Below are 16,700 nucleotides of genomic sequence, written 5' to 3'. Positions count from 1 at the left end.
CATAAAACTCTATCTCAACAACAGAAAGGGTTTCTTTTGGGGGAGGGGGAGGGGGCTGCACCACTACCCAGCTTCAGAAAGAGAACTTTCAGTAAGAATTGCAAAATTAGCCAGGAGTAGTAGTGGACATCTTTGACCCTAGTATTTCGGAGGCAGAGGCAGGTGGATTTTTGTGAATTTGAGCCCAGCCTGGTCTACCTACATAGTGAGTTCCAGTCCATCCAGGGCTGCTTCGTGAGATCCTATCTTTAAAACAGTAACAAAAAAATAAAGTAGAACAACAAGATTTTAGGTTGCTTCTGATTTGAGGTACTTATTATCTCCCTGCTTTTCTTTTTTTTTTTTTTAATAAACTATATTCTTATTTTCCTTTTAATTTAAGGTTCCTCAGAAAATTTTGAGTAAATGGGAAGCCAGTGTTGGTCTTGCTGAGCAATACGATGTTCCAAAAGGATCTAAGAACCAAAAATGTGTTACTAGTTCAATCAAGATGGACAGTGAGGAAGATATGCCGTTTGAGGACTGTACAAATGATCCTGAATCAGAACATGACCTGTTGCTTAATGGCTGCTTGAAGTCTTTGGCTTTTGATTCTGACCATTCTGCAGATGAAAAGGAAAAGCCCTGTGCCAAGTCTCAAGTTAGAAAGAGCTCTGATAATATAATAAAAAGGACTAGTGTGAAAAAGGGCCTCATGCCATTTGAAGCACACAAAGAGGAGCAGAGGGGGAAAATTCCAGAGAACCTTGGCTTAGACTTTATCTCTGGGGGTGTATCTGATCAACAGGCTTCTAATGAACTTTCCAGGATAGCGAGCAGTCTATCAGGACCTAGCACTGCACCAGGAGGTTTCCTCTTTTCTTCATGTGGACAGAACACTGCTAAGACAGATTTTGAGACTTCAAATTGTGATTCTTTATCAGGTTTGTCTGAGAGTACTTTACTCCCCAAACATTCTGGAGAGAAAAAGAAACTCCAACCAGGCCCAGTATGCAGCTCAAAAGTACAACTCTGCTATATAGAAGCTGGTGATGAGGAAAAGCGAAGTGATTCTGTTAGTGTATGTACCACTTCTGATGATGGGAGCAGTGATCTGGATCCTGTAGAAAACAACTCAGAATTTGATAACACTGTCCTTGAAATTACAGATGCCTTTGATAGAGCAGAGGATGCTTTATCCATGCATGAAAATGAAACAAAGTATTCTAGATATCATGCCACAAACAGGGTAAAAGAGAAACAGAAATCCCTCATTACTAATTCACATATAGACCACTTGGTGGATTCTAACAAGAGAGCTGAGCCGGGAACTGCTGAGATGTCTCAGGTCAATCTTTCTGATCTTAAAATCTGTAGTCCTCTTCCCAAATCCCAACCAGAATTTAGAAATGATGATCTCACTACAAAATTCTGTGCACCACCAGGTGTTTGTAGTGAAAACTCAGTGACAAAAGGGGGGGCTACAAACCAAACTCTGTTACCTTTGAAATGCAGACAGCCCAAGTTCCGAAGTATGAAAGGTAAGCATAAAGAGAGCCCAGCTGTTGCAGAACCAGCAGTTACAGATGAGGACCCCAGCTTGAAATGCTGTTCTGCTGATACCAATGGCTCTCCTTTGGCCAGCATACCCAAAAGTGGGAAAGCAGAGGGGCTAAAACTACTGAGCAATATGCATGAGAAAACCAGAGATTCAAGTGATATAGAAACAGCAGTGGTAAAGCATGTTTTGTCAGAATTGAAGGAACTCTCTTACAGATCATTAAGTGAGGATGTCAGTGACTCTGGAACATCAAAGTCATCAAAGCCATTACTATTTTCTTCTGCTTCTAGTCAGAATCATATACCCATTGAACCAGATTACAAATTTAGTACATTGCTAATGATGCTCAAAGATATGCATGATAGTAAGACAAAGGAGCAGCGGTTAATGACTGCTCAAAATCTGGCTTCCTACCGTACTCCAGACCGTGGGGACTGTTCTTCTGGTAGCCCTGTAGGAACATCTAAGGTTTTGGTGTTAGGTTCCACACACAATTCTGAAAAACCTGGAGATAGCACTAAGGACTCTGTCCGCCCTAGTCCTAGTGGGGGTGACTCTGCATTGTCTGGAGAACTGTCTTCTTCCCTCCCCAGCTTAGCTGCTGACAAAAGAGAACCCCCTGCTTGTGGTAAAAGTCGTTCAAACTGTATTCCAAGGCGTAACTGTGGTCGAGCAAAGCCATCATCCAAATTGAGAGAAACTATTTCAGCCAAGATGGCAAAACCCCCAGGAAACCCAAAAGCCTTAAAGACAGAGCGAAAGAGAAAGTTGAACCACCGCCTTCCAGCTGTGACCCTTGCAGCTAACCACCTGGGAGACAAAGAAAGTGGAGGCTCAGTGAATGGCCCATCAAGGGATGGGGCAGAAGATCTTCCACAAGAGGAGCCTCTTCAACAAATGGGCCATTTAAGAAATGAAGACACCCATTTTTGTGATGTACTTTTTGATAGCAAGGTTAAACAATGTGACTCTGATAAGATTCTTGAAAAAGAACCTTCTTTTGAGAACAGAAAAGGCCCAGAGGTGGGCTCTGAAATGAACAGTGAGAATGATGAGCCTCATGTTGTTAATCAGGTGGTGCCTAAAAAGCGCTGGCAGCGATTAAACCAAAGGCGCCCTAAGCCTGGGAAACGCACTAACAGATTTAGGGAGAAAGAAAACTCTGAGGGTACCTTTGGAGTCTTGCTTCCTGGTGACACTGTGCCAAAGGGGCAGGATGATTTCTTAGAACAAAGAGCTCCTCCTGCAAGCATACTTGAGGACTCTTCAGCGGATCCCAACCATGCCAGCCAATCGGATTCAGTTGGGCCACGGATGACCATTTGTGATAAATCCAGTGTCAGCATGGGTGATGTGGAAAAGGAGACAGGAATTCCCAGTTTGACACCACAGATTAAGCTCCCTGAGCCAGGTAAGGACTGTATCTGGTAGAAAGTGATTAGAGAATTTGTTGATAATGTTGCTTTCTGTCAGGTGCTCAAGTCCCTGGGCCTGTTTGTTGTAATGGAAAATGTGTTACAAACTTGGAGGATGGAGTTAGCACTTGATTAAGAAACAGTTTTATTTAGAAGACTGAAATTTGAGACTGGGTGCCTGCATTTTCAGACTTTTTTGTTTTGTTTTGTTTGTTTTTGAGGGTTGGATTGAAGACATCAGGCATGCTGGTCAGTGCTCCACTGCCCAGGCACACATCTTACCTGTTTATCTTGATCAGAAGTCCCTTTCCAAAGTCCTAGCAAGTTTTCCCCCCTTTCCAGTTTCTTACCTTATAAAGTTGGCTAATATTTTGGCATTCAAGAGGTAGTTGACAGGTTGTAGGCCTAAAATTTTGAGTGTAGTCATTCGTGTACTTATAATAAAAAGACTTGACTTTTTATTGATCACAATTTGAGAAGGATCTACAATTTTATGTAGACAGACACGTGCTAAGAAATCCTATCCCATGAGCTACCTTTTTTCTCTATTGTCTTTTGTTTTGTTGTTTGTTTGTTTTGAGACTGTGTAGTTCTGGCAGTCCTGGAACTTGGTATGTAGTCTAGGCTGCCTCAAACTCAAGAGATCTTACTACTGGGATTAAGGGAACACCACCATGCCCAGCTAACCTTTTGTTTGCTTTTGAGAAGTTTAAAGTTTCATGTAATGATTTTTTTTAAAACTGGTTTTGCTCTTGAAAACTTTTACCTTAGGTGTCATAGCTAAGAAGCTAATGCCCAGTGTGATAACATTCTTCTCTGTGTCTTAGGAGCTCTTTGTTTCAGGTCTAGTACCTGTTTGTTTGTTTTTTGTTTGTTTGTTTGATTTTGGTATGGTGGAAAGAAAAGGCCCTGATTTTTTTGATTGAATATGTAGTTCTCCTAAAATCATTTGTTGAGGAAACGTTACTCTGTTGATCATCTTGACTCATCTTCCTGATTGCTTGGATACTGGATACAAATTAACACGCCTAGCTTTGAAAGTTTGAGAATGTTGAACCACCTGGTTGATGCCCAGTGAACATGGGTTTAGGTGGTGTTCTACATTTTATGTTTATTATTTCCAGTTATGTCTCAGCATGTGGGTGTATGCACATGAGTACAGGTTTCAATAGAGGTGTTGGATCCTCTGGAAGTAGAGTTTAGGTCAGTGTGAACCACCTGGCCTGGGTGCTGGGAACTGAACTCTGAACTCGGTTCCTTTGGAAGAGCAGTGCATGCTTTTAACTGCTGAGTCATCTCTTCAGCCCGGGGGTGGAGGGGGGGTGGGGGGGAGGTTTTAGATTATCCAATCTTTTTATTCATTATGTCTGTTTAAATTTTTTCTCCCTTATTTATCAGTTCCTCTGTGTACCCTTGGCTGTCCGGGAACTAGCTCTGTAGACAGGCTGCCTTTGCCTTGTACTGGCATGAGGTTAACTTTGGATTTCTTTCTTTCTTAATTCATTTCATTCATTCAGTCTTGTTGGATTGACTATTTCAGAGAATTTATTCAGTTCTTCTGGATTGTCTAATTTGTTGGTGTATAATTCTTCTTAGTTTGTTTTTGTTTTGTTTTGTTTTTTGAGACAGGGTTTCTCTGTTATCTTAGGTGTCCTAGACTTGCTTTGTAGACCAGGCTGGCCTTGAACTCACAGTAATCTGCCTGCCTCTGCCACCCAAGTGCTGGGATTAAAGGTGTGCGCCACCACGCTGAGCTTCAAATTCTTTTTTTGTTGTTTTGTTTTGTTTTTCAATACAGAGGTTTCTTTGTGCAGTCTTGGCTGTCCTGGAATCAGTTGGTAGACCAGGCTGGACTGGAATTCAATCGATCCGGCTGCCTCTGCCTCCTGAGTGCTGGGATTAAAGGCGTGCACTACCACTACCACACTAACTTGGTGTATAGTTCTTAATATTCTCAGTTATAATATCTTTATGATTTAAGTCCCTGTTTTCTTAATGTTGCCAAGAGCTCGTAATATGTATATATTTTCAGTCTGAGGGCCTAGAGGTATGGCTCAGCAGTGAAAGTGCATACTGTTTTGCACAGGACTCAAGTTAGGATCCTAACACATGTGTGAAGCAGATCATAACCACTTGGAACTTCAACTCCAGGGGATATAATCTCATTTGCACTCAGATGCTCGTACCTTGTATGTGTGTGTGTCCGTCCCATAATTTAATTAAAAATTGAATATAAGATAAAATAGCAGTTAATGAACAAAGAGGCCTTGAATTTAAAAGAAAGCATGGTAGGGTATATGCGAGGACTGGGGCGAGGAATGATGTACTGAATTTTCTGGCGTATAAGACAACCCTTAACTTTAACCTTCCCAGTTAAAATACAGAGTTTGTAGCTCGAGTCTGTTGCACAGGGAGGATTTTGGAAGAGGGGTAGTCTTATATGGCAAGTATATTCCAAACTCTATATTTTAACTGGAAGAGTTAAAGTTAGGGATATGCTGGAAAATCGGTAATTGAAATCTCAATTTAAAATAAATAATTTTAAAAAATTGAATATATTAAAAAAAAAAACTTCAACTTGGCATTTAAAAGTACTTTTCCTTTTTGACATTAGAGATCTAGTCTAAGGCCTTGTTATTGGCAAGCCATTAGCTGATGTACATTCCTAGCTTCTGATTTTTGTTGTTGTTTCTTTTTTAAAAAAGATTTATTTGTTTATTATTTGGTTTGTCGAGGCAGGGTTTCTCTGTTACTTGGCTGTCCTGGATGTGCTTTGTAGACCAGGCTGGCCTCGAACTCAGAGCAATCTGCCTGCCTCAGCCTTCCAAGTGCTGGGATTAAAGGCTTGCTTCACCATGCTTGGGTTTATTTATTATTTATACATTATTCTCCCTACATGTATGCCAGAGAACACCAAATCTCATTATAGATGGTTATGAGTCATCATGTGGTTGTTGGAAATTGAACTCAAGACCTTTGAAAGAGCAACCAGTGCTCTAAACTCTGAGCCATCTCTCCATCTCTAGCCCTGTATTTTCTCATCAGTTTTACATACTTCTGTAGGATCTTTTCTTCTTCTTCTAATTTTGGATTAAAATTTCATATCTTAAAGCAGGGTGTGGTAGCACATGCCTTTAATCTTGGCAAAGGCAGGTGGATCTCTGTGAGTTTGAGACGAGCCTGGTCTACAAAGCTAGTTCAGGACAATTAAGGTGACACAGAGAAATCCTGTCTCAAAAATGAAAACAAAAAAAATCTTTCCCCCTATCTTCTGCTGTCCTGGAACTTGCTATGCTGTCTTTTGACTTGCAGATAGACATTCCCTCTTGCCTGTACGTTTTGAGTCCTGGGGTTATTGAGGATGTAGGTCACTAAACCTGACGCCCGCTTTGCCCTCTTTTTAAGATTAAACGTTTTAAAAGTGTGTGTGTGTGTGTGTACATACCACTCTTAACTGCTGAGTTATCTCTCTGGCACCAGTGCGCCTGGCTTTAAAAACAAATAAACAAAACCCATAGGTATTTACGGATATAAATATCTTTCTTGGGGCTGGAGAGATGGCGTAGCTGCTCTTCCAGAGGACCCAGGTTCAAATCCCAGCACCCACATGGTGGCTCACAACTGTCTTAACTCCCAGATCTGACACTCATAGACATACATATGGGCAAAACACCAATGAACATAAAATATAGTTAAATTTGTAAAAATCTTTCTTAGTACTACTTTTGCTGAATATCTTAAGTTTCAGTCTGTAGTATTTTGAATTCTCAACGTATTTTTAGTTTTTCTTACAATTTCTTTTATATACATACATACATACATACATACATACATATGTATTTGTGGGGGGTTTTTTTTTTTTTGAAGTATTTTAGAATACAGTTTTATTACCATATGTGTTTAAATTTTCTGGATTTTTTCTTTTCTTTTCTTTTTTTTTTTTAGTTTTTCGAGACAGGGTTTCTCTGTGTAGCCTTGACTGTCCTGGACTCCCTTTGTAGACCAGGCTGGCCTTGAATACACAGAGATCCATCTGCCTCTGCCTCCCAAGTGCTGGGATTAAAGGCATGTGTCATCACTGCCCGGCTAATTTTCTGAATTTGTAGTGTCATGGATTTCTGCTTTCTTTCCATGGTGACTGGTAACAATAATATATTTTTATTCTTCATAAATTTCTTTTGACATACTGAGTGAGCATGATGTATTTTGGGGCACTGTCCTGTGTATACTTAAGAAGAATGTATATTCTGCTGCTGTTCAGTGTTAGTGTAAGTGCGTGTGTAAGTGTGCATGTGTTCTGTCCCGTAACCTGCAGTATTTAAGTCTAATTATTGTCTTGCACTTTTTGGGTAATTGTTCTATTTATTTGTGTGTATCAGCATATGTTTATGAGTTGATTCTTGCCTTATGTCATATCAAGTTTGGTGGCAGGTGCCTTTACCCACTGAGCCATCTCGCTAGTGTCCCCAGCCCTCATTTAAGATATGTTTTCACTCTGTAGTCCAGCTTGGCCTGGGAATCACTTGCCTCATACAGAGCCTAGGCTGGTCTTCACCTGTTTCTGACACAGTGCTAGGATTATAGGTGTTAGTCAGCATGCCTGTGTTGTTTTTGATACAGAGTCTAATGTTCTAGTAAGTTACCCTGGAGCTCAGTATGAAACTCAGGGGACCTCTGAGTTCAGGTGATCTAACTATCTGAACTCCCTAAGAGCTGGGATTGTAGGAATGAGCCACCATATTTGACTGTCTTTTCCATTGTTGTAAAGTGGCATTAAAATTGCTTTGTCTAACTGTAAATGTCTTTTTTCTTCAATTCTGTCAATGTTTGTTTCATGTATTTGAGCACTATGATGTTAACTTTCTGTTAAGCTTATTTTGTCATTTTGTATTGTCATTCTTTGTCTCTTTTGGGAGTTTTTTTTTTTTTTTTAATATTTATTTATTATGTATACAGTATTCTGCCTGCATGTACACCTGCAAGCCAGAAGAGGGCACCAGATCTTATTGTGGATGGTTGTGAGCCACCATGTGGTCGCTGGGAATTGAACTCAGGACCTCTGGAAGAGCAGTCAGTGCTCTTAACCGCTGAGCCATCTCTCCAGCCCTCTTGTGGGAGTTTTTGACAAAGCATATTTTGTTTGGTATCTGCTATCTTTTGTTTACTATTTGCATTTATTTAAAAAAGTGATTATTTTTATTTTACTTTATAACCTACTCTGTATCCTTGCTTGTCCTGGAATTAACTATACAAACCAGGCCTATCTAGAACTCTTATTTTCTTATAGGATCTCACTAGTAAGTCCTGACTGCACTGGAACTCGTAGAGCTAGCTTGCTTTGAGTGTGAAAAGTTCCTGCTGTCTCTGCTCCCCTGGACTAGGAACCATATAATGTGGCTGGGTTAGTTTTTAAAAAAATACACACACACACACACACACACACACACACACACACACACACACACACTTTAATCTGCTAAATTCTTTACCAGAATTCTTCTCTATTCTTATAACCCTATAGTATTCAATATATAAATATTTATTGTGGCCAGAAAATTTAATTTTTAGATAATGAACTACCTCAACTTTTGTCTGTCTGGAGAAGTCAGTTTCTCCTTCAGTTTTGAAAGGCAGTTTTGGTGGATATAAGACTGGCTTGCAGTTTTCTCTTTCAGCCCTTTGAATGTACCCCACCAACACACACACTCGATTTGTAGACCAGATTGGCCTCAAACTCACTGAGATCCATCTGCCTCTGCCTGGTGATTAAAGTGTTGAAAATGAAGGTGTTCACCACCATGCCCAGCTTGAATGTATTCTTCTAGTTCTTCTGGTATGAAAGATTTAAGAAATCTTAAATGTCTTTTAAGAGTTGCTTTTCTTGGTGATTTTCAAAAATTGTGATGTGTCACAGTTTGTGCTTCTATCCCCTAGATTTCTGGGTGTCATACTCAAGACCTTTATATGTGCTAGGCAACTCCAGCTTTTTGGAGTCTTTTAAACTTTAATTTCCCTGTCCTCTTCTTCCTCAGATTTAGGAAGTCTTTTAAAGCAAGCTTTCTGTCCTTTTTTTCCACGTTTCTTTGCATAATTTTTTAATTACCTTTTTTTTTGGAAGGGTGCAGTGGTTAGTTTTTTTGTTTCGTTTTTCGAGACAGGGTTTCTCTGTGTAGCCTTGGCTGTCCTAGACTCACTTTGTAGACCAGGCTGGCCTTGAACTCACAGTGATCCACCTGCCTCTGCCTCCCAAGTGCTTGGATTAAAGGTGTGTGCCACCATGCCTGTTGCAGTGGTTGGTTTTGTAAACTTGACAAGACCTGATTCACCTGGGAGATTGGCTTCTGGGTGTTCCTGTGAGGGATTTTCTTGATTACTTTAATTGGTGTGGGAGGACTCTGGGAACCTGGGCTGTCAAAGTGAAGAAAGCAAGCTGAGCCCTAGCTGCATGTGTTCACACTACTCTCTTCTGACCGACTGCTTCAACTCCTGCTGCCTTCAGCAGTAAGCTAAGCTATTTTGGAGCTCTTTCTCTTAAATTATTTTTGTTGAGGTGTTTTCTTAAACGACCAGGATAAGAAACTAAGGCACAGGATGTGGTAGAGTGCTGGGCAATGAAACCCTGGGCCTAATATATGCTAAAGTAAGCAGTCTTGTCAGAGCTGGGCACCAGACCTTCGAACTCTCTATTGTTTGCTCATCTTCTTTTTCTCCTACTTGATCACATTTTCTGTTGAATTTCTCTAGTAGATTTCATTTCAGTTCTGTTCTTAAGATGCAGGGTTTTGTTGTTTTTGAGTTTTCATTGTAATAATATTTTAATTTTATTCATGCATTGATTCCTTTTCATTTTTAATTGTGTTTCTTAAACACTAATTTTGAATTTTTTATCAGGTTGTTCATAGATAAGTGTTTTCTTGGAATTATAAAACTTTCTTCTCCTTTGTTTTATATTGAGTCATATTCCACCCCATCCTCCAGGCCTCCTTTTTCTCTACCTTACAAAGAGAAGAGGCCATTGGATCTGAGCTGCATTGGTCTGGTGAGGGGCAGTTTCTGAGAAAGTGAAAGGGTTCTTTTTACCCTTTTTATTGTGACTATTCCTGGGATTGCAATGTCTTAAATGGTTTTTGGAATTACTCTAGGAGTAACAAGGACTAGGGCTGTTTATTTTGATTTTTAAAAATTTCTCTCTTATTCACGTCTTTTTAGTGCTAGCAGTATTTATATACCTTGGGTGGATGAGTTAATTTTATTTTCATCAGTTGGTGGATTGGGGTGTTTACAGTTTTGGTCTTTTATAAATGGTGCTATTACAGAGGTACAGTGTTTTGCTGGACACATGTTTTTCTTCTGTCTATATATCTAATGGATCAGCCAAGTGATTTAGTAATTTTGTGCTTAGACCTTTGAGAAACTGTTAGAAAGTTGCTTTATCTAATTTTTTTTTTGGGGGGGGGTTTTCGAGACAGGGTCTCTCTGTGTAGCCTTGGCCGTCCTGGACTCACTTTGTAGACCAGGCTGGTCTCGAACTCACAGCGATCCGCCTACCTCTGCCTCCCCAGTGCTGGGATTAAAGGCGTGCGCCACCACGCCCGGCTCGCTTTATCTAATTTTAAATTCCTAGTCTCAGTATGAGAATTTTGTTTCTCTAGATGCCCATAGCCTTTATTTGACGAGATCGCCATTCTAGTGAGTGTGGAGTGACTTGAAATTGTATAAAAAAAAAAAGTGTTCCCTTTTCATTCCTCTGACTAGTGATTCGGTTATCTTTTCATGTACCTAATTGGCTATTTGTATACTTTTGTTAGAAAAATGTCTATCTAGTCTTTGATTATATTATTTATGTTTTCTTTTTGTGGTTTTGGGGATAAACAAGGCCCCTAGTACATGCTGGATGAACATTGTACTCTTGGGCCTTCTCTAGTTATTGTAATTGAGCTCTTTGTTTTTAAATTGTAAGCATTCTTCCGTCTAGGTATTAGGAGACGTGATGCAAGCATTCTGAACTGATCTTTGGGTTGTATTTCTGCTTTCTTGATCATAACCTTTTAAAGTACAAAAATATTTAAATTTTATAAAATACGTTTTTTCTTTGCTTGTGCATTTAGTGTCATATTTTGAAGATGTGTGTAATCTGTGATCATGAAATGAAGATTTGTTCCTGTATTTTTTCTTAGAGCCTTTACTTTATTTTTTAAGTAATGGTATGAGTTGGGCTACTCAACTTTTTCTTTACATCTTGGTATCATTTGACTCACAGTATTGAGAAAGATTACCACTAGCTGTGTGTGGTAGCTCACGCTTATATATTCTAGCACTTGCAAAGAGAAGTTAGGAAGATGGCTATTGTTTGAACCAGCCTGGGCTATAGAGTGACCCTGTTTCCTTAGGAAAAGTATTATTTTCTTATTGTGTGGTCTTGTTGACATATGTTAAATACTAGAGCAAATATGTGAGGGTTGACATTGGGTGCCTTCTTCAGTTGCTCTCCACCTTTCTTTTTGAGATAGGACGTCTCAGTGAACCTGGAGCTCACCAGTTTAGCTAGAGTGGTCAGCAGCCAACAGGCCTCAGAAATACTTCTTTCTCTGCTTTCCAGGTGCTAGGATTAGAGGCATGTCCTGCCGAACTATTTGAACTTTCATCCCGGTACTTTTGCAACAAGTACTTTACTGCCTGAACAGCCTCTCCAGCACCCAGTTCTTTTGTTTTGATTGTAGAAAAGAGTCAGCCTTTGCTAGCCACAACTCGGTACTTTCCTGTATGGCCCATCCCTCCACTTCCAATGTTCATCTCAGAGTGAACACAGTTCTTATAACAGTAGTTTTGCAATGTTTAATTGCTTTATCTTTGAAATTAGAGAGTGTGAATGTTTAGTTTGTTCTTTTCCAAGATGACTTTGTTTTCTGTTTCATATTAATTTAAATTTATTAATATCTTCAGTACCCCCTCCCCTCCTGGGGACTTTGATAGAGATTGTGCTGAAGCTGTAGGTTACTTAAGGCAGTGTTGCTGTTCTGGCTTCCAGTCTATCAACATATGATGTTATCTAAGTTGTACTTCTGTTTGTTTCAATATTGTTTTGCAATTTTCAGTTTATAAGTCTTTATACTTTTTCGAAATGTATCCCAACTTAATGTTTTAACATTTATTGAGCTATTTATATGTGTTTGTATCCATGTACATGTATAGAAGTCATAGAAAATTTGTGGGAGTTGATTTTTCTCCTTATACTTTGTGGGTTTAAGTCAGGCCATCAGGTTTAAAAAGGTACCCATACCTGCCAAGCCATCTTGCTGATTCCTAAATACTTTCTTTATTCTATTAAAATAAAATTGCTTTTCAAGTTTCATCAGATTGTTCATAAATATAGTTGATTTTTAAATTGTATATTGATTCTTAAAAATCATTTTTATGTTTATAGGTATTTAGCCTGCACATCTCTCTGTTCCTGCAGAGGCCAGATAAGAACATGAGATCCTCTGCAACTAGAGTTAGAGATGGTTGTGAGCTGCCACGTGGGGGCCGACAGTCAGAACATCAACAGTGCCCTTGTCTGTTGAGCCAGCTTCGTAGTCCATCATCTTGCTGTTAAAACTCGCTTAACTTTAAAAAACAAAAACAAAACTTGCTTAACTTGTTCATTAGCTCACATAGATTTTTATATATATATGTCTGCAAATGTAGTTTCACTTTATCCCTTTTCATCTACTTTATTATTTCCTTTACTTCTTCACTCCTTGCCTAATTATTTTTGCTAGAATCTCTAGCAATGTTGCAACAGATGTTCTAGACATTGATTCCAGTCTTAGAAAAATCATGTAGTATTTTCTTTTCGTTATATCAGTAGCTGTTTGAGTGAGTGGTTTTGGCTGTTGAGGAATTTCCCTTTTATCCTTGTTGGTAAGTTAGTTCTTCATTGTTTTGACTTAGGATTTCAGAGCTTTCAGTCTGTCATAGAGAAAACAGCTCTTGTGGTTACAGAGCAGAACATCTCACATTATAGCAGCCATGGCTAAGCTAGCTGGTTTCCTCTTCCTCCTTTTATATGCGCCTGGGTGCCCAGACTATTGGGTCATGCCATCCACATTCAGGGTTGGTCTCCTCTCTTCCCTTTAGTTATTCCTCTCTGACTCCACCCCCAACACACAGATGAAGCCAGAGCTCTGCCTGCCTAATAATCTCCAAGGTGCTTCTAGTACCTTTGGGCTTGCTTGGCTCTTTCCTTCCCTGTATCTATCACTGTGTATTAAACCTAGTTTGCAGTCTCAGAGTTGGTATCACTTGGTTGTGGTATGCATTGTGGTTCTCCCCCCCTCCCCTTATTACTAGGTTTGGTGTGCTTGTGGGTGTTTTTGACTATATCATAAATTGTGTTGACTTGTTTTTTTTTTGTCGTAATCTTTGTCTAGTTTTAGTTTTAAGGTAATAATGGCTTCATGGAATGAGTTACGACATAAGAGGTTTGTTTTGTTTTTGTGGTAGTGGACATTAAATTTAGGCCAGCTCTCTACCTCTAGTTTATATCTCCAGCCATTTTTGACTTTTTATTTTGAGATAGGGTCTCACTGAGTTGTTTAGGATGGCACTGAACTCACTGTACAGTAGTGTAGGCGGGCCTTGAACTTGTGAGTGAGCATTCAGCCTTTGTCCTTGGAGTGGCTGGGATTGAATCTGCCATTGGGCCTGTTTTGCTTTGTTGGTGCTGTTTGGGACTGAGTGCATTCTGCTGATGAACTACAGTCCCGGTTTTTTTGTAGGCTAGGGTGGGAGGTGCAGAACAGTATCTTGCTCTATAGTTCAAGTCAGCCTTCATTCGCAGAGTCTTCCCAAGTGGTGGAAATAGAGGTGTGTTTCCGATTCCTTCCTTTCCCCTCACACACCCTTTTAATTTGTCTCTTAAAGGCAAGATCAAATTCTGTTCACTTGTCAGCCTTTCTTGGTAGACTTTTTTTCTGGTTATTGATCAAGTACAGTGCTGTTCAAAAAAGTTACTGGTTTCCATTAGGGAAGGTATATTTGGGGCGTGTAACAAAAGTCAGGGTTGGCTTGTCTTTTTTATTTTGTTTTTTTGTTTTTTGTTTTTTGTTTTTGTTTTTGTTTTGAGACAGTGTTTCTCTTGTGGCTGTCCTAGTCTTGCTTTGTAGACCAGGCTGGGATTAAAGGTGTGTTCTAGGATGCCTGGCGGCTTGTCTTTTTTTATATAATGTTCATTTTCTTTCAGTTATACTTCAGCTCAAGCATAATTTGAAAAGGAATGGTTTAGGAATATTCAGCTCCTTAGTTAGAATCAGCTTTGTTGTTGTTGTTGTTGTTGTTGTTGTTGTTGTTGTTGTTAAGATGAGATTTCTGGTTTATTTGTTTTAAGTGGAATTTTTAGTTTGGTTTTGGTTTTTGAGACAAGGTTTCTCTGTGTGGCCCTGGCTGACCTGGAACTTGCTCTGTAGACCCTGCTGACCTTGAACTCATAGAGGGAGACAACCTGGTAGAGTCTTTACATTTCTTGTACCCTGTGGGTCCGAGAATAAATCTTAAGTTGTATGGCTTGGCAGCAAGCACCTTCATAAACCATGACCCAGTTCTCTAGCCCAGTATTTTGTTAGTTTGTTTAAGGCAGGGTCTCATGTATCCCAGGCTGACCTCACTTAGTAGAAGTGACCTTGAATTTTTTAATCTCTCCTCTTTACCTACTAAACACTGAGTTTATAGGTGTTTAAGGTGGAACCTTCTCAAGGCATAGAAGAAAAGGAAAGAAACAGGGAATTCTCTTTTGCCTCTGCCATAATGGCAGCTGGAGGCTGGGGAGAAGTACTTGGGACTCCCATGGGGACTCAGGTGATTTGGACCACTGCACTTTGGCAACCTTAGCCCAGTCTTCATGCCCCTCCCCATCTTTTTGGCCTTTCCAGCTGCTTGTTTTGTTGTTACAAGTTTTTGTCTTGTTTTGTGTCTGTTTGGTTTAATACATCAGTCATGAGGAAAGATGTGGATGTGGGGCGGTGGTCAAGGGAGTTACAAGGGCACAAAACAAAAACAGGACCAACTTGGACTTGGCCTCAGTGCCTCTGTCTGATTTGGGGTCTAGTCTAGAACAGGGCTGAGCTAAAATCTGCTCTCATTTAGCCCAAGTCCATCTTGATGTAGCCTATATTTCTTTGGATTTGGCTCTAGAAATCATCTTTGCAGCTTTTAACAATGTTATTTATTCTGTACTATCCACTCTTGGATAGTACCCTAGTCAAGTTACTTTTTCCTCAATGTTCTTTACTTCTTTCATTACCTTTGTTAGCAAATAAAGTCACAGAGGCACTAGAAGTAATTATTTTCGTCATCTTTTAAAACTACTAATAAATGAGTATGTTGTAAAAGTCTTAATATTTCAATTGCCTTATTATAATAGTTCATGTTTGCATATAATTTTTTTTTACGGAATGTAAAATGTTTTTGTTGTTTAGACATGGTATAACTGAGCCCAAGCTAGCCTCAAACTTTTTTTTTTTGAAACAGGGTTTCTCTGTATAACAGCTCTGGCTGTCCTAGAACTCACTCTGTAGACCAGGCTGGCCTCAAACACACAGGGATCCACCTGCCTCTGCCTCCCAAATGCTGGGATTAAAGGCGTGCGCCGCCGCCGCCGCCGCCGCCGCCGCCGCCGCCGCCGCCGCCGCCACCACCACCACTTGCTTTTTTGTTTTTTGTTCTTTTGAGACAGGTTTTCTCTTGGAGCCTTGGCTGTCCTACTAGACTCACTTTGTAGACCAGGATGGTCTTGAACTCACAGCGATCTTCCTGCCTCTGCCTCCCTGAGTGCTGGGATTCCTCAAACTCTTTATATAGCCAAAAATAACCTTGAACTCTTAGTCTTTTTTTAGTTCAGAATTGAAGGAGTTGCTACTGTACCATTCTGTGTGGTGCTAGCCAATGAACCTGGGACTTAATCAGTCCTAGACAAGCACACTGTCAGTTGAGATCACTTCTACTCCCCAACCTTTTGGAAGAGAAAAACCTGGTAATATATTGGCATGATTTAACATTTAAAAGATACTAAAAGTTCATAGTATTCCTTCCAGCTGTATCCCTCAGCAATTCAGTCTGTTTTCCAGATGTGTCTCATGATTTTTATTAAATTTCTTTAGAGTTTCAAACAATTTAGCATCTACTATGGTCAGTAACCTTACAATAATTTTTGTATCTTTAGGGAACATAAATGTCTATAGCCCCTTCACTGGGTCATTGGGTTTGTGCTTGACAATACCTCTCAGATCTAAAGTGTCCTTTGTAATTGTTATATTATACATCTCTGTAAGCAATACAGAAATGTAAGGCTTTCATTCCACCAGTATTTCTCTAAAGTTAATTCTAACCATCCCTTCTTTTTTCTTTCTTCCTTTTTTTGGGGGTTTTTCAAGACAGGGTTAACTATCCCTTTTCATTGCAAATCTATCCCCATTTAGAATCTAGTCACTTAAATTTTTTTGGAGTAAAGTTTAGAATTTTATAAAAGAGCGGTGTGAATATAGAGTTCATGTTACAAAATCACTTAGCATGAATAAAACTGTTTCATAGGCTTAATGTTTGCTTTGGTTATTGGAATTCACAGTGCATTTTGTCTAATTTATAGAAACCTGTTAAATGTATGATAGCAGCTGGGTGCAGTAGCTTAGGCTATATAATCTCAGCACTTGGGAGTCTGAGGAAAGAGGAGTGCTACAAGTTCAAAGCCAAGCTAGCCTTAAGACTAAGTC

General features: G+C 39.6%; 1 protein-coding gene and 1 pseudogene across 23 annotated transcripts in view; one reads left to right on the top strand and one right to left on the bottom strand.

Annotated features, from left to right (window-relative positions):
• LOC311605065 (small ribosomal subunit protein uS2-like) overlaps window positions 1–16,700 on the bottom strand; it is a 986,626-nt pseudogene that overhangs the window by 769,070 nt on the left and 200,856 nt on the right. The gene's annotated exons all lie outside the window — the stretch shown is intronic.
• The window catches only part of NSD1 (nuclear receptor binding SET domain protein 1), a 120,220-nt gene that overhangs the window by 39,055 nt on the left and 64,465 nt on the right, over window positions 1–16,700 (top strand). For all 22 annotated transcript variants that reach the window (XM_084795736.1, XM_084795731.1, XM_084795721.1 and 19 more), the window contains one exon: window positions 383–2,951. In XM_084795736.1, the coding sequence (XP_084651862.1) occupies window positions 383–2,951 (2,569 nt within the window). The remainder of the gene's footprint in view (window positions 1–382; window positions 2,952–16,700) is intronic.

The sequence above is a fragment of the Acomys minous genome, assembly GCF_964271855.1.
Source record: "Acomys minous genome assembly, chromosome: 9".
NCBI lineage: Eukaryota > Metazoa > Chordata > Mammalia > Rodentia > Muridae > Acomys > Acomys minous.
The sequence above is the reverse complement of the archived record's forward strand: the minus strand, read 5'-3'. Positions and strand labels throughout refer to the sequence as shown.